Consider the following 25010-nt stretch of genomic DNA (forward strand, 5'->3'; position numbering starts at 1 on the left):
GGATGACATGAGCAACGGCGAAGTTAGGGAATAGAATACACACGACTGACAAGAGTATATAAGTGGCCAGCCACACGGTCTCACGATTTTCTTTTTAACTTAATAATAAAAAAAACAAAGGCAACATTTTCCTTATCTAATGAATTACTTTACACCTTGCGCTCAGAGAGACGACAAGTCCACATTCACACAGAAAAACCGTACTGCACTGAGATGGACAAGAGAAGCAAACTGATGCTCTGTGCAGCAAACACATGGTTAAGCCCCCGAAACGACCACCCTCGCTATTTTCACTCCCTCGTTTGTTGGTTCGTTTGGTTCAGGGACCGTTCCCAGCCCCACACGCGCACACTCTCCCCTCTTCCCTGGGGATTGCACCCCCCAATCCCACTTGGCAACCTTCACCTGCGCCCCATCCGTTGCAAGAGGAGGAAGTATCACCGACAGACTTCACAGAAACACGCTCACTCACATGTGATATCGAACCCGATAATATGTAGAAATATCTCAAAATCTTATATAACATCTTCTTAAAACCAAAGTGCCCTTATATTTGCTCTCGAATGGTTCAATTCAGGTTCTGCGTCCATCGCGCAGTTAAATGTCCTATTCAGGAGTCGGGTTTGGGGTGAGTTTGGGGGTTTTTCGGGGGCTGGTGGGGGGTGGGGGACATATTTTTCTTCAGCCTCGTCTTTTTGTTTTCGATGATGATATATATATATTTTTTGGGGGTTGGGGGGGGGGGGAGGTTTGTGTCCTGTCTGCTCCCCCCCAAAAAATTGCGGCTATTCAGTGTTTTTTGTTTTATACTCAGTTCTCGATCGAATCTTCTCCCTTGGCAGCTTTGGAGGCCACATCTATCCACTTCCTCTGAAGCTCCTCATCCTCGGCAGCGAAATAAAAGGTTTGCTGGGATTGACTGAGTTTGAAAGCATGTTTCTTGTCCATTGCGTCTCCAGCGTTGACCGGGTGAACCTCATAGCCTGGCAGAGGGATGGTGCGTACGTTCTTTCCCTCCTGGGTCTGTGGGTGTTTGTGTGTGTTTGGGGGGAGAGGGGGAAGAGGAGAAAAGAGTAAAAAAACAACATGTTCGTTCATAATCCTAATAATTTTCCTCTTTCATTTGATCTTATGATGATTAGCGCCTCTCATCATCACCATCACCGCGATCCTTGCATTTGAACGTAGCGCCTTACCACATGGTTTGAGACGTCTCCAAGCGCTTCACAGAATATATTGTCAAGTGGAGTGACTGTGTGTTTTTGTGGGCGAAACGCGGCAGCCAATTGCTCACGGCAGCCCCAGATTGAGTGACCAAATGATTCTTATTTATTTATTGATTTCGAGCTTTGTCTGTATTATCGCACCTGACCAGACAGTCGAACCTTGTTCTTACACGCCCCCTCCCACCCCGCATCCCCTCCCTCCTGTTTATAACCGACAGGAACGTGCTGAACAGTAGTTTGGGCGATGTTTACGGCGACTGGGTGAGCAGCTGAGCGTCTGTGGCTCTTACCTGACTTCCTATGTGCAAATACAATACCAAGGGATCACTTTTGGGAATGGCTACCCACGCCTTGCTCCAGGTTTTCCCCTTTTCCATAAAACTTAAGTGGTTGCATAAAACACTGTTGTCACTGATCAACGAGTCTGGCCTCTGGAGGACAAGAGAAGAGTAAATGTTATCTATTTTTTTGGTCCATGTTTCTGTCCCCTCTTCCCCTCCTCACCCCATAGTGAGGAAGTACTACAATAATAATAATAATAATAATCCTTGCATTTGATACAGCGCCTTATCACGTCTTCGAGACGTCTCAAAGCGCTTCACAGGATATACTGTAAAGTGTAGTGACTGTGTATTTTGGGGGGCGAAACACGGCAGCCACCGCACACCGCCCACCCACCAGGGGCTGCCACTCAGTTTCTGGGAAACGCTTTGAGACGTCTCCCTATGTGCAAGACGCTCTCTGTCAGTTACACGTATACAGAGGCATTACTCAATCTCCGAGTCTGTCCAAAAACAGACGCTTAGTTCCTCATCAGCAGATCAACATTGACCAACACAACAAAATGTTGCTGAGCTCGTGGAGCTGGAAGTCTGACCTCCGCTCTCCTCTCCGCGTGCAGTCACATCACATTAGGCAACTGCGTCGGGAAATCTCACAGCGATGTGCTCACTGCAACCGAACTCAGACGTCTGGTCAAGGATAAGGGGATAGGGCAGGGGAAGTGAGATTGCTCTGAGAGCCTGCGATAGGCTGAATGGCTTCCTTCTGCGCTGTAAACCTCTGGATTATTAGGGAGCCAAACTCATCAACGGGGGGGAAACAAAAAGTTCCTGGAACTTTTAAGCCAAGCAGCGCTTCATCAAGAGCGAGTGGCGTAGCCTGTTTTCCCCTACTTGCATTTACCTTAGAAAATACACCGTCAATTCCCTTTACAGTATCTTCTGTGAAGCGCTTTGAGACGTCTCGAAGACGTGATAAGGCGCTGTATCAAATGCGAGGATTATTATTATTTTTTTAATTTTTGTTATAATGAAGTGAAAATGAGCAGCGAATGGATAAAATGTTAGCGTTCAACCAACCCCCACCCACCTACTCACCCCGCTCCCCGGTCACTAACACTGACCTCCATCGTGGATTTTTTCTTCTGGTCTGTTGTGTTCTCGGCTCCTGAGGTCGGAGGGGCCAGGGGTGGTAACCCAAAGCACTCCTTACACACCCGGTTATGCCGACTGTTGTCTGCCAGAGGCTTGAATTCTGAACATTTACCGCAAATAACCTGGAAAAACCCAACCACACATCACACACGCCATTAAAAACCCTTTCCTCTCCTCCCTCCCAACACAGCATTTCCTTCACCAAACAGGAGAGAGGCAAACGTTCATTGCCTGGTAGGACGAGATGCCTTGATGGTTCTTCTGGCTCCTCCCACCACCCCCAGCGGATTGAGTTCAATATCCCTGTCCTCACCTGCAAATCCCTCCATGGTCTCACCTTACCCCCGCCCCACCCTCCTGCTTTTTGACTCCACTCTTTCCTACTTCTAAGAGTTCAAGACTGAGGTGGATGGATGTTTGTTAGGTCAGGGTATCAAGGGATTACGGGGCAAAGGCGGGTAAATGGTGTTGAGGTACAGATCAGCCGTGATCTAATAGAATGGTGGAACAGGCTCGAGGGACTGAATGGCCTACGGCTGTTCCCACGTTCCCCCCAATGGCGTGCGGGCTTTCATCCATTCTGCGGAGTGGGGGTGGGCGCGGGCTGGGTGGGGAAGAATGACTCGATTTGTAGGAGGGTGTGGGGTTGGGGAGGGGCTGGCTCAATAGAGAGAGTAGATTGACATGGTGAATGAAGGAACCTCCTCCCGTTCCAACACCCCTCAATCCCCCAGGGGTCTATCTCTCGTCTGTCACTCTCTCGGACACTCACAGCGTTACACTGCTTGCAGTGATGGCGACGTTTGGTGATTGAATTGAACGTCTCACTGCAGCTCTTGCACGATTGCTTCTCCTTGTCCCGTTTCACTTTTGAAGCTCTTTTGCCTGAATCCATCTGAGGAAGTGTAAATAAAAAGCAATCGCAAAAATATTAGTACAACGAAATCCACCCGACACCCCGAGCAGTTTGCTCTCCTGATAAATGACGCCCAACATCCAACGCCAACAACTGTCATTTATATAGGGATCTTCCCTGGGTTCGATACCCGGGCAGGGCAACATGTTTGGAACGTTTCCTCACTGCACACACCTCTGTTTACCCAGCAGTAAGTAGGAACCCGGTTGTTAGTCGATTGGCTGACAGTGTCCAGGCTGAAGTTGGGTGTCCACCACGACCTTGAGATACCGATAATAATAATAATAATCCTTGCGGTTGATACAGCGCCTTATCGCATCTTCGAGACATCTCAAAGCGCTTCACAGGACACACTGTAAAGTGAATTGATTGTATATTTTGTGGGCGAAACCAACAAAAGGGACTGATGCATCTTGTATCTTCCAATCTATTCCCTCAAATGTCTTTCCTTGGGGGCAGTGCAGAATCATGATTCCACACTTAGGGGCACCTGATGAGGCACCAGGGTGACACTGACTGAACTAGCCTGACACCAACTAAAAGCAGACTCAGTCTGGTCAGCTGTCCGCGTGCAGTTCTGAGTAACACCCAATGTTACTCACCAATGATTGACTGGAGAAGTCTCCTCCTGCTGTAGATTCACCAGAACAGGTGGCTCCTGGGCCCTGTAACGCCAAAGAGGGAAGTCGCTAAAGATCTGGATGACAGATTAGCAGAACAAAAAAAATCTAAACTCTTCAGACTTACGTACAGATTGCAAATGCACAACATGGTCTAATTTGTGATATTTCTCAAGAGATTAGAAATGTGTAACTACTGATTTTTTCCGACGGTTACATTTTTTCGTAAAGTTCCCTTTTTTGTTAAATAACAAAAACACATCCATTTAATGCTTCGGAAATTCCCTAATTATACATTTCTGAGGAAGAAATTTGTTACGAAACTCCACAAATTCGAAATTGCCAAAGATATCGACCTCAATTTGATTGAATGCTGGATTTACGACATATTCAATTCAGCCCTTTTATACATCATTATCATTAATAACGCTTTTATTATCCTTGCTTTTGATATAGAGCCTACAACGTCAAAACCTCTCAAAGTGCTTCACAGGGATTTGTGCACAACACGGGCTTACAAACAGCCATGAAGTAAGTGAATGAAGAATTTTATTTGGGTAATTGTCGGCCATCCGGAGAGAGAAACTCCCTTCTCTTTTTGGATAGTAGCAACTTTAATGCCCACCTGAACAGGCACACGTGTTGGGAACCTCAGTTTATCTTTGACGATGCAGCACTCGCCCTCTCAGTACTGCGCTGTAACGTCAGCCTGGACTGTGAGCTCAAAGCCTGAACCCATAACCTTGTGCCTCTATTACTCTCATTGCTTGACGTAGTGTTACATTTCCTGGTTGCTCACTACAGAATTACCCATTTCACAACATGAAAGGAGTAATCTTGCCTCACAGAAATCGCTTAATAATCTTGGTCTAGGCTAGACTCCATAATCCTCACTTCTACTCCTCACTAGATATTTATCCTACTCATTTTCAGAAGCAATCAAGACAGGATTAACTTCTGCTGGGAGTTCGTCCGGAGTCTCGACGACTTAAAAGGTTATCAGGCCGGATTTGTAACATTGATTTTTCATTTATCCTTTCGCTGTGTGCACGCATAAGCGGTTTGTAGGTTAATTAACTTGGAAGCTCTCCAGAGACTGGGTGTGGATTTATGCTATTGGGTGTGGATTTATGCTATTGGGTCCAGTTGTATTGGCACCACTGTTTCCCCAAAGTGACTTGCAACGAGCACCACTTTGTGAAACCGGGTAGATATTTCACAGAACCTTACAGCACAGAAGGCGGCCATTCGGCCCATTGTGCCTGGGCCGGCTCTTTGGAAGAGCTATCCAACTAGTCCCGCTCCCCCACTGTTACACCATAGCCCTTGCAATTTTTTTCCTTTTCAAGTACCTGTCTAATTCCCTTTTGAAAGCTGCAATCGAGTCTGTTTCCACCACCTTTTCAGGCAGTGTATTCCGGATCGTAACAACTCTCCGTGTAAAAAAAATAATTCTCCTCGTCTCCCCTCTGGATCTTTTGCCGATTATCTTCCATCCGTGTCCTCTGGTTACCGACCCACCTACCAGAGCAAACAGTTTCTCCCTATCTACTCATTCATGTTCGATGGATGAAGAGTTACTGCACTTTGATCGCAAATGGCTGGACATCTTTGAATCCTAAACATTACAGACACCACAGAGGCCACTCAACTCACAGAGCCTGTGTTGGTGATGGTTCCTTCTACTTGGAGTGATCTACTCTATCCCAAATTCCATGCTCGCGACTTACTTTGGATAGTGCCATGGGATCTTTAACATCCACTTAGCCCAGGAGAACCACGGAAATTTACAGCACAGGAGAAGGCACACCTTCAGAATGTGGATTGGCAGACAGGACCTCGGATTAAAGTCTCAATTCAGGATGGAGCATCAGCCAAGATGATATGAGTTCAAAGTCCCAATTGGTGGCTTGAAGCCACAATCTTCTGACTCAGGGAGGCGAGAGTGTCAGCCAGGCTGACAATGATGGGCAGGCTTGGTGGGCTGAATGGCCTCCATCTCTCCCTATTCTTGCTAGTTGGGGGTAAAAAATAATAATGTTGACTTACAGGGGAATCTGGAGGGTTCTCCTCGTCTCTGGAGAAAGAGCTGTTGAACGCCTTGTTGAACGTCTCGCTGTTCTGTTTGTGCTTCTCAATGGTACCTTGGATAACCTGGTGACAGTCGCCGGAAACTTTCAGGACAGGCTTAAGGCAACAGCAAAAAAAAACGTAGAGAGAAAAATTCTCTCTTTTTTTGAAAACAGTAACTTGCATTTGCTTACCTGAATCCAACCTTTCTTTTCCTCCTCAGTCCTACAAAAGATTTGATAAGATAATTGTTTTTTTTTTGCAGGAATTGTTATCCGGTGAAGCTAAATGCCAATTAAAATAAACACAGTCTAAATGTTAAAAAAAAAAGTCTTTGCATTTGCGAATGTTTTGCCCACAAATACGCATTCAAACCACTTTAGGGTATATTCTGTGAAGCGCTTTGTGACGTCTCACTGACGTGATAAGGTACTATATCAAATGCAAAGATTATTATTAGACTTATTACACGAACGCACGGTATGATATACATGACTTGCATAAACACAAGATAAATTTACATTGTCTTCATGCGAAGCATTGTAAGAAATGTGGACTAGAAGGCTGAAGATTGGGATGGATATCATAAACCTCAAACACAGGGGTCAAAATGTGACTTTTAATTTGCCCATCACCGTGTTCAAGAGTATCCAAGCCAAACTGAGATCCCATCTATACATGGAAATCCCAGAGATAGCTTGCTGGAATTTATTTAAATAATGAATTCATTAAATAATAATAATCATAATAATAATAATCCTTGCATTGATGCAACGCCTTATCACATCTTCGAGACGTCTCGAAAAGGGCTTCACAAGAATACACCGTAAAGTGAGTTCACTGTATACTCCGTGCAATCTGCGAAATGCGGCAATCGGTTGCACACGGCATAAATTGACATTCCAGAGATAAATTGATTAATTCCATTCCAGATTTGGAACACGTGCCGAAACATTGATCTTTTCACCCCAAAGTTGACCGGGATTTATTTGTGTATCTTGTTGTCTATTTTTGCGGAGATGTTGCTTGAGAGTGACGGCAGGTGTCTCACATACCTGGCCTGAAGTTCTAAAGATCTCTGCTTCCCTGTTATTGTGAAGGTGTGAGTCGCGCTCTGCTTGCCAATTTCTTGCACCTGGAGAACAGAATCGCGACTGCGTCACTCAACATAAAACCGCACAACAGCAGCAACCATAAATAACATTTACACAGCGCCCTTCCCGTCGGGAAGACGTCCTAAGGCGCTGGACACAGTCAAAGGATTTGGACCTGAGCTGGGGATTGGGATCAGGAGGGGTGAAGGGCAGGAAGGGTGGGGGCAGGAGGGTCTTGAGACGTGCCCTGAAGGAGCAAGGGAGGGCGGTGGGGGGGGGGGCGAGGCAAAGGGACTGCTGGATGGCGTTCCAAAGGGTTGGGGAAGAGAGGCTGAAGGCCTGACAGCCAATGGTGGGGCGGACCGGGCGGGGGACGTGGGAGTAGGCCGTAGCTCGCTGTGCGGAGGGAGCGGACGGGTCTGTATGGAGTTGGCAGGTCACAGGGGTAGGGAGGAGCAAGGCGTAGAGGACTTTGAAGGTGAGGACGAGAATTCTGAACTCTGAGGGAGGACATACACCCCGAGAACTGCAGCGTGTTAAATGAGAAGAGCACTTCAGGACAAAAGAGAGATGTCTCACCGACCTGCATGCCTGCTATGTCAATCCTCTCCCTCACACTGAACTTCTGCCCCATCAGCCGGAGTTTCGGCACGCAGTACAGAACCATGTTGTTGAACTGCAGATAAAAAAAGAGTCGGTGGTTCAATTGGATGTTCCTCAGCTTCAGATTGAGACACGTCGATTTCAAATGGGATTCGTCCCACAATCAGGGAGCTCAAGCACAGGGTGGGGGTTGGGGGGGGGAAGAGAGAGAGGAGGGGGGAAGGGGAGAGAGAGGAGTAGGGAGGAACGGAGAGGGGACTCCCGACTGGTGACAGAAAGCACGTCACACAAGCGATCTCCCCTCTCAGGAGCGACGCTCTGAAAGTTGATCCAAGTTTCCGTGAGTCAATGTGAGATAAGGAGACATCATCCGAAATCTCTGCTCTCCATCGAAACTGCCCACCTCCCCCACCCGCTTCCTCTCCGCGCTGTCCACATCCAGATACAATGGCTTGGGGTGAAGTAATTATGTCACAACACACAAGGCGTTCCCATCTCAGTGACAAGAAGCCCAAACCAGTAGAGGCCAAACCATCCCACGTATTAAGGGAGCCTAGCAATGGGCCGAGACTCCTGGAAAGCCAGTCACAGAGGGGCCCTACTCTCTGATGGGAAGGAGAAAAATGGGGAGAAAACAGATGCGGTACGAATGCCGGGCTGACTTACCACGAAGAGATAACGGTCTTGTGCAGAACCATTTTTCGCCGATAGTTTTTGGATCTGCCCTTCTTTTATAAGTTCGTTGGCCGGGTTCACAATGTCCGCCTCTCCCCCTAGCCTCTCGTACACCTCCAGCAGTTTGTGCATCTTTTCCTGCGGGCGGAAAGGAACAACGCTCGACGCAGGAACAAATCAATAATAATCCTCGCATTTGATACAGCGCCCTATCGCTCCGTCGATTGTGCTGCTGCTGCGTTTGCCTACAAATACACTGTCACTCCGTTTCACAGTAATTCCTGTGAAGCCCTTTGAGACGTCCTTGCCGTAAAGTGGTGTGACTGGGTGGAGGTATTTTGTTGGGCAAATACGGCAGACGGTTTCACACAGCACAGCAATGTCATGAGAGCATGAGAAATGCTAAGACGAGAAAAGTCCAAGGTCCATCTAGTTCCCCTTTCACCTTCCTGGTGTTCGCTGGCAATTATAATAATAATAATAATAATAATAATAATAATAATCCTTGCATTTGATACAGCGCCTTATCACGGCTTCGAGACGTCTCAAAGCGCTTCACAGCACATACTGTAAAGCGAATTGACCGTATATATTCGTGGGCGAGCTACAGGACTCCATAATGTCCCACAAACAGCCATGGAGCGTAAACAGGTAACACCCGTCGCACCTGTCCCACTTGTGCTCAGACACGAAACGTGAAGAGTGACGATTCCCGCGGCGCTGACCTTCCCTGAGCTCCGCGAGTGTTTTTTTCCGAACCGTTTTGAAACTCAGCTCAATGCTGCAAATAATTCAAACCACACCACTTCGGTCCGCCGCTAGATGGCGGAGTTTGCCGAGGAGCAAAATGCCGACAAGACAAACCACACCAAACCAAACCGGATCGGTTCCAATTCCTACCTCAAACCTTTGAAAGGAAAGTCTTTGGAAGGAAAGTCGCCTTAAGTGAGCAAAACACAAGCAAAGTTAAGGGTCTTCACCACCTAGTTATTACAGGCACAAAAACACAGCTTGACCGTTGTTATTCGGTGGGTGGGGGGGGGGGGGGGGGGGGGTGGGGGTGTGGGCAGTATTTTAGGGGCAGAACAGCTTTATTGGGGCGACTGAGATGAAAATCCAAACTGAGTTTATTTCAGAATAATAGTAATAATCCTTGCATTTGGTATAGCGCCTTATCACATCAGAAAGATGTCTCAAAGTGCTTCACAAGATTTACTGTGAAGTGAAATGACTGTGTATTTGTAGGCAAACGTGGCAGTACAAATGCACACACCAATGTCCCACAAAACAGCCATGGAGTGAGTGACCATTTTTATATTTGGGTGATTGTTAGACAGAGCACAGCGAGAAACTCCCTTATAAAGAAACTCCCCAAAGATAAACAAATTGAGCCTTTGAGTTAATGCCAAACTTGTTACAAGTCAACTAAAAGATACCAGGGAAATACGACTGCAATAAATAGTTTTCTTACGAATTCTGAATTTTAACTGAATAGGGTTGATAATGAATATAACTACCGAGCTATGTACGTGCAGGTGTTAGAATGATCAAATCTGAGTGCTGCTAGTTTAGTGCGAATAATCTTTTTTCGCACGGAATCCATTCATAAAAATTGCACATTCCAAATCCTTCCACGTACCGACAACCAAATTGTTTACTGGAACGTTGCCTTGAAATATCTTCTTACTTATGTCACGCGTGTGTAAAAACAATGCCAACTGTGAGCTTAAGTGACTAAGTGACTAATCTGTTGACGGTCAGCTACCAGATCTGCAGATCTTAAAAAGATACGTCAAGGGACAGGACAAGAGTGATGCAGTCAAAGGAGAGAAAAAAAATCTGTCTGCTAAATAAATGCTACGCATTCTGCAGGAAATACTAATCACTTCCTTCGCTGATATTTCTGCAGTGACTCATTTATCTGTACCGGGAAAGGAAGTAACTCTTGTTAAAAAAAAAACTGTGAAAGTAGCCCGTTACAATGCTGGGTACAGCGTCTGGGCAAAGAGGTGAAGGTTGTTCTTTATCCAAACCTTCTCTTTATCCAAACCTTCCCTCCCTTCATCGGTCTACCCCACACATACACACACACACACGCCACTCATCTTACCTCGAGATAAAGGTTATCTTTATCCTTAGGGTATAAGGTAGATATGAAAAATCCCATGAATCAGTGATCCACGTGACACTTCAAATAGATTACCAATGGTAGACTCACCTTTACTTCACAGGACAGAAGACAATGTCTCTGTCCAGGTTTCCTTCTGAAGCTCTTTGGCGATAAATTTTGAAACACACACACACACACACACACACACCCACACACCCTCTACGCCGCCCCTCCCCAATCTCCCGTTGGCCAGGTAACTTATCTCTGAAAGAGACACCATTTTGGATGGTTGGACCATACCATTAAAGGACCTGGGATGGTGGGTTGGTTTAATGGGACCAAGTCTCAAAGTGCTGTGCTTTGTCCTGTCCAGCGTGGGAGCTAGCCCGAAGCATTTGGAAACACAAAGGCACCTTCTCCTGCTGCACCTCATCTTAGCCCCCGTTAGTCAGGACGTTTTGCCTTTAAAATACATTGCTCTACGACCCGAAACTCCATAACCCTCTATCCCTCCGTCTTTCCCCCATTCCTTCCCCATCTTCAGGTCGCGCCTAAAGACCTTCCGCTTCGACCGTGCCTACGGTCACTTTCCTCCTCCCCACCCCCCACCCCTTCCCCCGCCGCCCGGCTCGACGTCAGGCTCCACCACTGTCAAGCGCTCTGGGAGGGGGGGGGTGGTGGTTACTCTGCGTGAGGGACCCGATATAAATATAAAGTTGTTGCTGTTGTTGTGTTGGACCTTTGGCGTTTCGACCAAAGGAACTGAGCTGGGGGCATTTCCGAAATGCACAACCCGGTTCAAACTAAACATGAGGCGGTTGTCTCCAACATTAAATTTAGCTTCCAGGAACTTGCGTGTCTGCTTCAGACTGGGCTGTTTCTCTGTCGGTAAATTACAATGTGTAATAATTGCTCAACAGCACTGCAGCTTCACTCACCATCTTTCTAATTGCTACGTTGGAATGGTTGGCGGCCGTTGAAATGAGCTCCAGCGACTCTGAAATGAAAAGAAGTCAATGTAAAGATGGCTTTCACAACAAACAGCCACCAGGTGAATGAGGGATTCAGTGTATGAGAAACGTGAGGCATGACATATAGTAAACGTAGTGTGGCTCGGAAGAACCAGGCAACTTGGGATCTAAGGTTCCCAAAGCTTTCCGTACAGAATTAATTGCTATCAACATCACCATTATTGTAACATGTGATTACCAGGACGGCAGAAGGTGAACTAGATGGACCTTGGTCTTTTTTCGTCCAGCAATTCCTATGTGAATGCTGGATTTATCTGGGTGGGGGTTACTGCCCAGGATATTGGGAGAAACTCCCTTCTTTTTCCTAATTGCTTTGCAGGGAACAGATAGCCAACAAATCATCCCAGGGATAGTACCACTGACAACGCCCTCCCTCCCTCCCTTCCTGCACTGCGTCGGTGCATCAGGATAGACCGTGAGCTCAAAGTCCTGATGTGAGGCTTGAACCTACAAACCAACTTTCCAGCCCCAGAGGCGAGAGCGTGAGCGACTGAGCCAAGTTGACACGCCAGCCTCAGAGTGTGTAATGCAACGGCAGGCAAAGGAACGTATTAAAACCACCCTATTAATTGCTCAGCGTTGAAGGAAACTCAAAATATTTTTGGACACAAATGCACAAAGAGCACGTTGCCGTCAAAACAGAAGAGGGGAACTTTTTTTTAAGATATATTTCCATATAGACAAGAGGTCGTGTCTCACTCTCTGCGTCCTTCCTGTCCAAGGAGTCTCCAGGCAATTTCTTCAAGTAATCTTTCAGGAGCAGCTCGTATCGGGGAATTCTCTGCACTGGCTCCAACATGTGATGTTGCAAAGTCAAGTTGCCGCAAACGTCTTGCTTCTGTTAAACCAAATGTTATAAACGAGAACCTATTACAAGCGTTAACCAATTCTCGTCATCGTAATCCTTGCATGCGATACAGCGCTCACTCCATTCCAACAATCTATCTCTAGGATCTTCCACGTGTGGGTGGGATGCGTGGAATTCTCTGTTTAGTTTGGATACTCTTAAACATGGTGATGGGTTTCCGCCTGTGTCAAGACACCTGGCCGACCCCCCCCCGACCCCCCCCAAAAAAGCACAACGCTTTTCCCGCGTCCTTGAGACACCTCATGGCGCTTCATAGGACTTTACTGCGAAGTGTAGTGCCTGTGTATTTTGTAGGCGAACGCAACAGCCAACAGAAACGTCCCACAAACAGGCACGAAGCGAGTGACCGATTTTAATTGGGGGGATTGTCGGCCGGGAGAGAGAATCTCTCCCTTCTCGTTTCGAGCAGTGCTGCGGGATCGTTTGACGTCCACCTGAACTGGGCAAAGATGGACCTGTTCTAACGTCTCCTCAGAAGGACATTGTCTCCCAACGATCCCGCTCTCCTCCCAGCCTGGACTGTGAGCTCAAAATCCCTGATGGGGGAGCCCAAACCACAAAACCTTCTGACTCAGAACCGAGAGTCCAACCAACTGAACAAAGCTGATAAATATTTTTTACCTCACCCCCCCCCACCCGCCCCCTCCCCGTGCCCCACTGTAACAGCAGAGACCCGAAATTCCACCTAATCATAGCCTGTGGGATCATTTGGTCTTGGAAGTGTAAGATAGTGGGAAATTCTCTAATCCGGGTTTACTTGGAACCCTTTTGAAGAACCCCATAGAACAACATGGCCGTCAAATTATAATAATAATAATTTTTCTCGATACAACGCCTTCTCATGCCGACGAGACGTCTCAAAGGGCTTCACTTCGACACGTCTTAAGAGCGAATTGAAGAGTTCCGCCCCCAGTTCTGCCCCGTGTTAAACTTTAAGCCCAAACATTCTGGTGACATGAGGCTAACGTGAGTTGAAACGTGAAGCCAGGGACTGACACAGGGAGTACAGGCGTGTCTCTGGTGTGTCACAAAGAGACCTGCTCTGATCTGAGTCATCTGATGTCTGATGTTTGCTTTCTATTGTTGGCCAGGAGACAGGGAGAAAGTCCCGTCTCCTCTCACAGGTATTTAATTCCACCTGAAAAAGGCAGGCGGGGTGGCGGGTGCAAAGTCTCACTAACACACGCCCTCGCCGGGTCAAGGGAAAAAAAACACGACTGTTTCTAAATATAAGATATTTACAAAATTATTTATACTGTAAGAATAATAATCCTTGCATTTGATACAGCGCTCTATCACGCCGTTGAGATGTCTCAAAGCGCTTCACAGGGTATACAACAACAACAACAACAAGATTCCATTTATAGAGCGCCTTTCCCGTCGGGAGGACGTCCCAAGGCGCTGTACAGTTGGGTCAGGACCCGAGCATTGGGGGGAAATGGTCAGGGTGAGGGGAGGGAGGGGAGGGAGCGAGGAGGGGGGAAATGGTCAGGGTGAGGGGAGGGAAGGGAGGGAGCGAGGAGGGGGTAGAGAGTCGAGAGGGGAGCTGAAGGTACGGTCAAAGAGAAAGGCCTTGAGACCGGCCTTGAAGGAGGAAAGGGAGGAAGAGGCGAAGGCACTGGGGATGGAGTTCCAGAGCCTCGGGGCTGAGAGGCTGAAGGCCACCGATGGTAGGGCGGTTGGGGCGGGGGATGTGGAGCAGACCGGAGCCAGAGGAACGGAGGGTACAGGCAGGTAAGTAGGAGGATAGCAGGTCGGAGAGGTAGGAGGGAGCGAGGCCGTGAATGGCCTTGTAGGTGAGGATGAGGATCTTGAAATCGATCCTCTGGGGGATGGGGAGCCAGTGGAGGCGAGCGAGGGCGAGGGCGAGGGTGAGGGCGAGGGTGAGGGTGGGAGTGATGTGGTCGCGGTGTCTGGTGCGGGACAGTACACGAGCTGCAGAGTTCTGAATGACCTGCAGCTTGTGGAGGGAGGTGGCGGGAAGGCCGGCGAGGAGAGAGTTCCCATAGTCCAGCCTTGAGGTGATAAAGGCGTGGACCAGAGTTTCAGCAGCGTGAGGGGTGTACTGTAAAGTGTAGTGACTGTGTATTTTGTGGGTGAAACACGACAGCCAATTGCGCACAGCAGCGTCCGCACAAACAGCCGTGGTTTGAGTGACCAAATTATTATTTTTGGCGGGATTACCCTTCCTGGAAAGCGATCCTCCAATTGACTAACAGGACGCCAGAGTAACTGGAGAAATATCAGGGTTAATGCTCAGCGCTAGACTTCCTCTTTAACCAGGCACAGAGACAGAGCAGTAACAACCGTGGGAAAGTGGGTTCACGCTGGCTTCCTGTCTGGCGGAGGGTAGGAGCTCACAATAAAGTGTTTCCACGGCACGCAGAGAAAACAGATCAGTAATTTAGGGTCACAGCCCACAGGAGGCGTGTTAACAGCACGACGACGACAATTTTACATTCACGACGTGTCAGGAGGATGTCTCGAAGCGCTTCACCCCAGTGAGTTCGGTGGGGGTTTGGGTGGGAGCAAAAGCGCTGGTGAAAAGAACGGTCTTAAGGTGGGGATTAAAGGTGGGGAGGGAGGGGACGAGGCGGAGGGTCTCTAGGGTGGAATTTCAGTGAGTGGGGACAGAATGGCTGAAAGCTCGCCCGCCGATGGTGGGTCAGGTCGGGTTGGGTGCGGGGGCACGGAGCAGGTTGGGGTTCGCTGAGCGGAGTGGGGAGGGAGAGGACTCGGGGAGGCTGACCTGAATGCTCTGGATGACGGATTTGAACTGCGATGACCTCTGGGTGCAGGAGTTGACCAGGTCCATCGCCCGGTCAAAGTTCTTCACGTACTCCCCGTACATCTTGAGGAAAGGGGCCAGCTTCTGGAGAATGTCGCCGATCCGAGGGTTCTTGTCCCTGTGGGGAACACGCAAAACAGAACACTCAATCCTTTGGCCAAGATTGGGTTGCGAAGGCCACAAAGCTTCAGGGAGGAGGATGTTGGGCGGGCAGAGGCAGAGGCAAAGGCAAAGGTAAAGGAGAACTCTGCCCACCACAGGGTTGGCTCAGAGAGAGAGAATAATATTAATAATCCTTGTTATTATTATTATTATTATTATCAAGAGAGATAGAGAGAGATATCTCTTAGAAAGTCCTCCAGCCATTTATTCTCCACCTGCCAAGATACGCACGCTAGTGTGAACCGAGATCGCTAGATTTTTAAAAACTAAAGGGATTAAGGGATGTGGGGATAGGGCGGGTAAATGGAATTAGGTTAGAAGATCAGCCATGATCTTATTAAATGGCAGGGCAGCCTCGAGGCGACGAATGGCCTACTCCTGCTCCTATTTCTTATGTGCTTATGAACGGTAACTCTCTCTGTCACTCACTCTCTTTCCCCCCCACCCCCCCCCCCCCGCACACACACATGGACCTTGGTCCAGTGTGTTGGACTGGCTGCCTCGCTCAGAAATGAAATGAAATGGGCCAAAAAATCATGTATTGTCGGCGCGAGTTACGAAATGGGAGTTTATGATGTCCAGTGGCAGCGTCCACCAGATGTCAGAGTGACCACCAGTGAATGACTCCCCCACCACCCCCCCGACCTCACCCCCAAACCCACCCACATTCCCCAAACCCACCCACCTCCCACCGACCCAACAGAAGCTTCGGTCAACCGTCCGTGACCCTGAAACTGACCAGTAATGGAGACTCTGGGATGCCGTTAAATAATCAGTATAAGCCTTGCATTTGATACAATGCCTTAACACGTCGTTGAGCATCTCAAAGCGCTTCACAGGATATACTGTAAAGCGTAGTGACTGTGTATTTTGTCAGTGAAACTTATTTTTTCCTTTCAAGGTTTTCAGGGGACGATCTGCCCTCAGTTGGATTTTGCTCTTGCTCACCATTCCTCTGTGATCCTCGTCTTTATCTCCGGCAGCAGGAACTGGTCATGGAAGCGGTAGATGGACGAGATGTTGGAGAAGATGCCGGTGATGACATCGTGCTGAATGCCAGCTTCGTTCAACTTTGTGCAAAACACCTGCTCAACGGGACACGGACAGGATAAATAAAATAAACATCATAATCTTCGTCACTTTTAAAGCCCTCCACGGTCTTGCCCCACCTTTGCCCTGTGACCTTCTAAAACGTTGCCAACGTCCCTGCTCCTTCCGCTTGGTGGACACTGGTCTGCTCCACCTCCCCAGTCCACCATCAAGGTTCGAGCCTTCAGCCTTTCTGCTCCAAACCTTCTGGAACCGTATCCCTGAGTGCCTCCACCCCTTCCTTACCTGTTTTAAGGCCATCTCAAGACCCTCTTCTTTGACTGCGTTTTCAGTCATCTTCCCATCTCTCTTGAATACACCCCACTACCGAAGGCACGGTCAAAGAGGAAGGTCTTGATATGGGCCTTCAAGGAGGAAAGGGAAGGGGTGAGGCAGAGGGGTTACAGGATGGCATTCCAGAGAGTGAGGGACAGAAAGACTGAAGGCCTGACCACCGACACGGGGCGGGCAGAGTCAGGAACATGGAGCAGGCCAGTGCGGAAGGAGCGGGCAGGTTGCGATGGTTTTGGTAAATTGCAGAGGTAGGGAGCAGCAAGACCACAGACAGCTTTAAAAGTGTAGTGACTGTGTATACAAAGGTGCACGCAGCAGTCCAATTGCGTGCAACATGCCTGCACTGTGAGCTCGAAGCCCCCCCCCCCGATGTGAACCCAGCACCTTCCAACCCAGAGACAAGAGCTCCCATGTACTCAAGCCACGTCGCAAACAGTTCAGAGTTTGTCAAACCTCAAATGTTTTCTCAGCAGAGTGAAGAACGAGTTGGAAAGTTTGACAAATCTCAGTGTTGAAGACTCAGCCGCCTCCTCTCCTCCCCCCCACCCCAAAAAAAAAACATGTCACCAGCTTTGCCTCGTGACAATTCCTTTCATTTAAAAAAGAGTGAAACTCAATCCAACTCCCACTCGTTCACAGAGAAGACTCTAAACCGTGTAAACTTCCCCTCACCTGATCCAGGAGGTGAAGCCTCTTCACATAGGCTTCCTCTGTGTGAAGAAGCTCGTTGGCGATGTTGAACAATTTCTGGGGTTCTGTGCACTGCAACGAAAAAAGGGCGAAAAGCTCACGTTTCCGGGTCAAGTGCTTCCCGAGTCCCGGAGCGTCGTGGTTAGAGCTCTCGCCTCGCAAGCGAGAGGACCGGGGTTTGATTCCCTGGGGCGGGGCGAAACCTTAGACAAGTTTCTTTACTCCACACGCCTCTGTTTACGCAGCAGTAAGTTGGAATCTGGTTGTTAGTCGATTGGGGGAGGAAATCGCTTTCCGGTGGTAATAAACCCTTCAAAAAAAAAAATGATCACTCAATCCACAATTGGGAGGACACATTTGGCTGTCGCGTTTCGCCCACGAAATACACTGCCAATCCACTTTACAATATATTCTGTGAAGCACGTTGAGACGCCTCAACGACGTGATAAGGCGCTGTATCAAATGTAAGGATTTATTATTGTTATAGTATGATTATTTATTATCATTTGAGAAGCCGGGCATCGGTCGGGAGAAAGCTGGTCACTCCATCAGAATCCCGGCCAGCGTTAAGCCAAGCATCAGCTCTTCCCTCTCTTGCTCAGAGAGCTGTCGATAGGGGCGTTTAAACGAGAAATACACAAGAGACTTAGGCGGCGGAGGTGTTAAGGGATGTGGAGGAAAGGCAGGGTGTTGGAATCAAAAGATCTGCCGAGATCTAATAAACTGGTGGAAATGGCCCAATGGGCTGAATGGTCTCCTCCTTATTATTAATATAATAATAATACGCACAGAGGGACAGACAGACGGACGGACAGGCACGGTCTCTCTTGCTGTGTTTGCCCGTCGTGTCTGGAGTCTGAAACCATTTTTTTTTTGTTGTGTTGTGGTTTCAGAAAAGTAATCTTTGTTTCCTGCGCTGACAGGATGTCTCGCTCAAGCATTTATAGGTGCTTCTGAACAGCGCACACACGAGGGTTCTTATTTTAAAACAGAGAGAAAGCTGCGGACATTATTTCTCGGCAGCTTAAGTGACCGGCTCTAAATTTGACGCCTGCTCCTGCCTATTTCGGTCTATTCTCTCCCCGATGTGCGTGACCCCAATGCCAAGGCCTGGTTAAAATAACAGACAGATAGACAGACAGAGAGAGAGAGAGAGAGGAAAAAACACAAACACTCCTCTCTTTGTTTCGCTCTCAATTAACTTCTGCATTGTGGCAGTCACCACATCCTATCTCGATTCAAAAAATTCTGCTCCTCATCATTATATTGAGGGCAGACTGATGGATTTACAGCTTTGATCGAGATGATAAAAGCTCATCCTCTCCTCCCCTGCCCTCCTCCCCCGACCCCACAGAAATATCAAAACGCTAGCATTATTATTTGTAATAACAACTTGCCTTTCAGGTCTGGAGGAAGTCCCAAGGTGCTCAACAGTTAAGGGTTTGCACCTGAGCTTGGGGTTGGGATCAGAGAGGGTTGGAGGGCAGGTGGAGTGGAGGAGGAAGATGACTGAAAGCACAGTCGAGGAGGAAGGTCTTGAGATGGTCCTTGAAGGAGCCGAGGGAGGGGGTGAGGCGGAGGGGTTCCCGGATGGAGTTTACAGAGGGAGGGGGCAGAAAGGCTGATAGTGGAGCAGGCAACAACAACAACATTTACACAGTACCTTTCACTTCGGGAGGACGTCCCAAGATGCTGGACAGTCAGGGATTTGGACCCGAGCAGGGGGTTGGGATCAGGAGGGGTGGAGGCAGGGAGAGTAGGGGTAGGAGGGTGGCCAAATGCACGGTCCAACAGGAGGATCTTGAGATATGCTTTCTGCAGAGATCTGGATGATCTGCAGTTTGTGGAGGGAAGAGTTGGGAAGGCCGACAAACAGGGAGTTGGTGTAGTTGAGCCTAGATGTGCTAAATGTCTGGATGAGGAGCACCAGCACAGACACGATGGGGTGAGAGCAGGGAGATAGGGTTAACAAGATGTCTAATCATCCTGCGAGCAAAGTGATTGAAGGAAGGGACCAGGGGTGGGAGGACTCTTCTCCGAATTCCTCCAAGCAAGAGCCTGACACTGAAATGTTTGTTGCAGCAATAACTTTCCTCTCGCTCAACCGCAGAGAGCTCATAAAATGGTATTAGTGAAACCTGGAACAGTCTCAAACCTGAAGACCACAAAATCCCATGACTTCACACTCGCAGCAAGAATCGTGCTTCATGTGGAGTCTGAAGGTCAGACTCTAGCCACTACACCCGAAACTCTGGAACACTATCTCTCAATCCCTCTGCCTTGCAGCCCCCCTCTCCCCTTTTTCAAGTCCTGCCTGAAAACTTTCCTTTTTCGACCGCACTTACGGTCACTTCCCCCACCCCCTCCTCCTCGGCTCGGAGTCAGGCTCCACCGCTGCGTGAAGGGTGCTACATAAATGCAAGTTGTTGGTGTTGTCTGGGCTCACTGCCTCCCAGATAGCTTTACATGTCGATGGGAGCGAGTCTCTCCTGGTGGCTCATTGGATGGTGTGAGACTGGGTCACGCACACGAAAGCCATCACTTCAACCCCATTCGTTTCGTGCTGGGGGGAGAACCTGATCTCAGCCAGTGCACTGAGCTGGCCTAGGTACCCCTGGGCAAGGAGTGGGGAGGAGGGAGGGGTGAGGGGAAGGGAGGAAGAACCCTTTACAACCTCCCCGGAAACTGGACAAGGTCGCACGAGAACACGAGAGGAAGGACGCTGGTTTGGAAGCCGTCACATCAAAGCGCTCCAATGGTTAACCTGCTGCGTGAAGCCCTCTATATAAATACAAGTTGTTGTCGGCGAACTTTCAGCAACATTTTGACATCACAATTTCTGGGGACAGGGGCGGGAAGGAAAACGAGAAAGAAATACAGAACAAAAACAAAACTCCTCTGTGAGGCCACTCAACTCTCTTGCACGCTGTTAATTCCTGTGTCTGGTTGTAAGTACCTACATTAGCCTCAGATTTCTGTACTTAGCCAGAGGGGTAAAAGCGCTATCTCTTAAAATAGTTTTATTGTGAAGGTCTGGCTCACCGCTCGGCTGCAATTACACGCCTACACTGATGTCTATTTCGTTTGCTGGCAGTTTGACGGCAAATTGTAAGATTCTTTTCGATCCTATTTCTGTACCTTGGTGGTTTCTACCCCCGCCTCCACCCCCACTCGCTCGCCCTCCCTCCTCAACCCGGTCTGCCTCCCTCTTCGATTTTGCACACGGTAAATTGTCGTGCGCGGGACCGACAATGGTTTACGTCTCTCGCGACAACCAGAATTACATCGGGTCGTGTTATGATAATAATAATAATAATCCATGCATTTGATATGGCGCTTCATCACATCGTTGAGGCGTCTCAAAGCGTTTCGCGGGATACACCGCAAAATGAAATGACTGTGTATTTTGTGGGCGAAACGCGGCAGCCAATTGCGCATAGAAGCGTCCCCGCAAACAGTCATGGATTGAGTGACCCCATTTTTTCCCCCCCTGAAGGATTATTACCCCCGGAAAGAAATCCGCCAATCGTCTAACAACTGGGTTCCTGCTTACTGCTCGGTAAACAGAAGTGTGGGTGCGCGGAGGAAACCCAAGTTGTCACACCCCCCGGGAATCGAACCTGGGTCCTCTCGCTTGCGAGGCGAGCGTTCTAATCAAAGGACTCCAGAGCTCTGATCTTGACTTGAGAGAGGACAGCAAAGAGCAATTAGAAATGGCAGCTGGAATCTGAGACCTGAGTCACAGGATTATGGAAACCGGGAACTGATGGGAGAGGAACCCTCAGGGGAGATTTTATTGAAGTGTTCAAGTTGCCAAAGGGTATAATAATAAGATGAATTTGAATCTGTTTCAACACGGTCAGAAAACCTGGGGCGAGGGAGTGGGTGGGAGGAGGTGGGGGATGGTGGGGGGGGGGAGTGAAGGACACACTCGGGCTCAGAAGAGAAGACGAGCAGAAATTTCGGGTTAAACTACACCGGGCAGAGAATGGACGGTCCATGGAGGAACACCGCGTCGGCAGATTCAATAATAATCCTTGCATTTGATTACAGCGTCTTATCACGTCTCATGAGATGTCTCGAAGCGCTTCACAGAATACAGCGGCAAGTGGAGTGACTGTATTTTGTGGGTGGAAACGCAGCAGCCAATTGCGCACAGCAGTGTCCCACAAACAGTCTCGGATTGAGACTCAAGAGGCAATTAGTTGGGTATTTGGTGAGTTAGTCAACCCAAGGCTACAAGAGATACTCATAATCCTTGTATTTTGATACAGCTCCTTCTCACATCACCGAGATGTCTCAAATTGCTTCATAGGGTTTTACTTTCAAGTAACAGTGACAGTGTAATTGTTGGTGAACCCGGCAGCCAATATTTTGTGCACACAAACAGCCATGGAGAGAGTTGACTAATTTTACTTGGGGGAACGTTGACCGGGAAGCCGGAAGAAATTCTAATCCTCTTTTCCGACAGCGTCAGGAGATATATACCTGAACAGGCACAGACGGGTCCTCGGTTTAAGTTCTTACCCGCAGGTCGGCACCTCTGACAAAGCAATATGCCCTCCAGCACAGCGATGCTCCACAAGCAGTCGTGGATTGGGTGACCAAATTATCATTACTTTTTTTTTAAAAAAAGAGATTATTACCCCTGGAAAGGTTCCTACTTACTGCTGGGTAAACAGAGAGGCGCGTGTGCTTGCGTGTGTGGAGTGAGAAAACTTGCCTAAGGTTTCGCCCCGGTCGGGAATCGAACCCGGGATCCTCTTGCTTTGCGAGGCGAGTGCTCTCACCGCTGAGCCACAGGGACTTCCTGGAAATGAGATGGACGGAACTCGAGGAGGCTCCTTACCTTGGTGGCTTCCGGCTGCTCGGCCTTGGGCAGTTCGGGCGGCTCGTTCTCCTCGCTGCTGCCGTCGTCCATGTCGCTGTCGTCTTCCTCCTGGGTCGAGTCGCGTTTGGGTTGGGTCTCCGGCTTCGCCTCCATGTCGGTCTCGCTCTCGGTGCCAGGGCGCGAGCCCTTCTTGTCCTCCGCCACCCCTTCTTCGTTGGGGAAGCCCTCTCCGTCCCCGCTGCATGAGGGGCTGTCGATGCCGCTGTCCCGGTTTGGGATCTTTCCGTTCTGCTCCAGGCTGGACTCGCCGTCCTCGGCCCGGTTGCCAGTCTCGCCGTCCGTGCTGACGGAGACGCAGTGGCTCTCCTTGCGCTCGCTCTCCGGCAGGTCCTTCATGGTGACCAGGTTGGACTTGGAGTGCTCGCTCACGTCCATGCTGACCTCGGCCTGGCTGGCGCCCGCCTCCTCCTCACCGCTGGGAACCTCCGCAGATTCCGACGGCTCCGGCTCTGGCTCGGAATCGGGAGGGACGCACTCGGAGGAGCCCTGCGCCGAGGGCTCCATTCTCAGCGTCAAATTCAACTGGTTTCTGCCCGCAACCTCGAGGCTCGGCTTCCTGGAGGGACAAGAGAGAGCGAGCGGGGTGAGTGGCGTCGGGCGGCGAGTAAATCTAATTGTATTTCGCCCACAACATATACAGTCACTTCACTTTACAGCGTATCCTGTGAAGTGCTTTGAGACGTCTCGAAGACGTGATCAGGCGCTGTATCAAATGTGAGGATTATTATTATTATTATTATTATTATTATTATTATTATTATTATTATTATTATTATTATTATTATTATTATTATTATTATCATCACCTGCTCACATCACATATATATGCTGTATTCACCCACACACACACCTTCCGTCCCCCTCTTCCCAATGTCAATCGGCGAACGGATTAAACGGGGATCCAGGAAGAGACGATTTCCACACATTTCAACCTCCTTTTTGGGGGAGAAATTTACACGGTTGTTGCTGTTGTTGTTGTTGTCAAGTCATGAGCGATGTCACTTCCTGCGCACAGAACGTGCATCGGAAGTATCTCTGACATCAAATGTAAGGATTATTATTATTATTATTATTATTATTATTATTATCATTATTATTATTATTATGTTCCCGAGTTTATTAATTTTGAGATATATATATGTATTATATATCCCCCAAAATGCTCTTCGGACAAGTTCAGAGTAGCAAAGGCCGTGTGGTGTAAGAAGCAACTAACTCAAGGTGTGAAAAATTCTATGTGTAATAATTATCACACCCTGTGTCACGCCTTTTTTTTGCAGCTGTATGAATAACCCCCGAGGCCCAGACAGATACAGCGATCATCCGCGGGGGGACTTGTCACTCACATTAACCCCCAATGCCTCGGGGCAAATATTTTTGGACTCATTTAAGCCGCTCTCAGTTCTGTGTTGGATTCTATTATACGGCTAAACACTAATCCGTTCTAATACACCAATATGATGACTTGTCTCTCATCCGAACTGTTGGAAGTTATAACATATAACGATGATGATAATAATAATAATAACCTTTGCATTTGACACCGAACCTTATCACGCCATCGAGACGTCTCAAGGCGCTTCACGGGATTTCACCTTGAAGCGTAGTGACTGTGCATTCGTAGGTAAACATGACAGCCAACATGCACGAAGCAGCAGCAGCAAAAGAGATGGGAGTTCAGATGAATCCACTTCCCTAATGTCTTATTCACATTCAGTCAAGACCTTGAATTCAGACAGAAACTTAATTCTCAAATACTTTTCGTAAGTGAAATGCACTTATAAGAATCCTTGGATTTGACTCAGCGCCTTATCGTGTCATCGAGACATCTCAAAGCGCTTCGCAGGATACACAATAAAGAGGAATTACTGCGTATTCTGTGGTTGAACACTTGTCATAAAAAGAGACGAAAGTCCACGGGTAAAAAAAAAACGGACTTTTTTTAAAAAAAAAAGTTTGCAGAAAGTATCGTTAAGCTTTTGACACAGGACTTCGAAGATTTACGACAGGAATAAGTTATTTTTTTCCGGGGCTTCTCGTGAAGTACGTGGGGGCGGGGGTAATCAATTCTCTTGAACTCACTGGCGGTAACGAAATGAACCCGAGCCCTCTCTCTTCCCCCTTCTCACCTCCCACCCCCCACCAAAAAAAATCGCCAAGATCACAATAACAATCGCAGGACGTGCAGTGGGCGGGTGGATTTTTTTTTTTTTTTTTACCTGACGCTTTCAAACCTCTCGATGAGCAAGGAGACACAGGGCAAGGCTGGCTCTCCTTTGATCTCGGTCTTGGCAGAGTTGGCAGGTCTGGGGTCAGCTGGTAAGGGCCTGGTCGGGGCTGGCGGGATGAGCTGGAACACTCCCTCTTGGCACAGGCTCTGAAGGTGGAGGGGCTTAGGAGGTACTGAGCCAGACGACAAACAACAACAACAACAACAAAACACGAAA

General features: G+C 48.5%; 1 protein-coding gene across 1 annotated transcript in view; it reads right to left on the bottom strand.

Moving 5' to 3' along the window:
• Positions 1–756: 756 nt before the first annotated feature.
• LOC103185067 (FYVE, RhoGEF and PH domain-containing protein 3) overlaps positions 757–25010 on the bottom strand; it is a 60330-nt gene continuing 36076 nt past the window's right edge. Inside the window, exons 3-19 of the mRNA XM_042339681.1 lie at positions 24783–24966; positions 22522–23119; positions 17655–17744; positions 16548–16684; positions 15399–15555; positions 12481–12619; positions 11689–11747; positions 8632–8778; positions 7946–8038; positions 7324–7403; positions 6463–6493; positions 6248–6352; positions 4181–4243; positions 3435–3557; positions 2632–2784; positions 1517–1657; positions 757–1023 (exon numbers count right to left, since the gene is read on the bottom strand). Coding sequence (XP_042195615.1) covers positions 811–1023; positions 1517–1657; positions 2632–2784; positions 3435–3557; positions 4181–4243; positions 6248–6352; positions 6463–6493; positions 7324–7403; positions 7946–8038; positions 8632–8778; positions 11689–11747; positions 12481–12619; positions 15399–15555; positions 16548–16684; positions 17655–17744; positions 22522–23119; positions 24783–24966 — 2513 coding nt within the window. The 3' untranslated portion in view covers positions 757–810. The remainder of the gene's footprint in view (positions 1024–1516; positions 1658–2631; positions 2785–3434; positions 3558–4180; positions 4244–6247; positions 6353–6462; positions 6494–7323; positions 7404–7945; positions 8039–8631; positions 8779–11688; positions 11748–12480; positions 12620–15398; positions 15556–16547; positions 16685–17654; positions 17745–22521; positions 23120–24782; positions 24967–25010) is intronic.

Source organism: Callorhinchus milii, unplaced genomic scaffold (genome assembly GCF_018977255.1).
Source record: "Callorhinchus milii isolate IMCB2004 unplaced genomic scaffold, IMCB_Cmil_1.0 Scaffold12, whole genome shotgun sequence".
NCBI lineage: Eukaryota > Metazoa > Chordata > Chondrichthyes > Chimaeriformes > Callorhinchidae > Callorhinchus > Callorhinchus milii.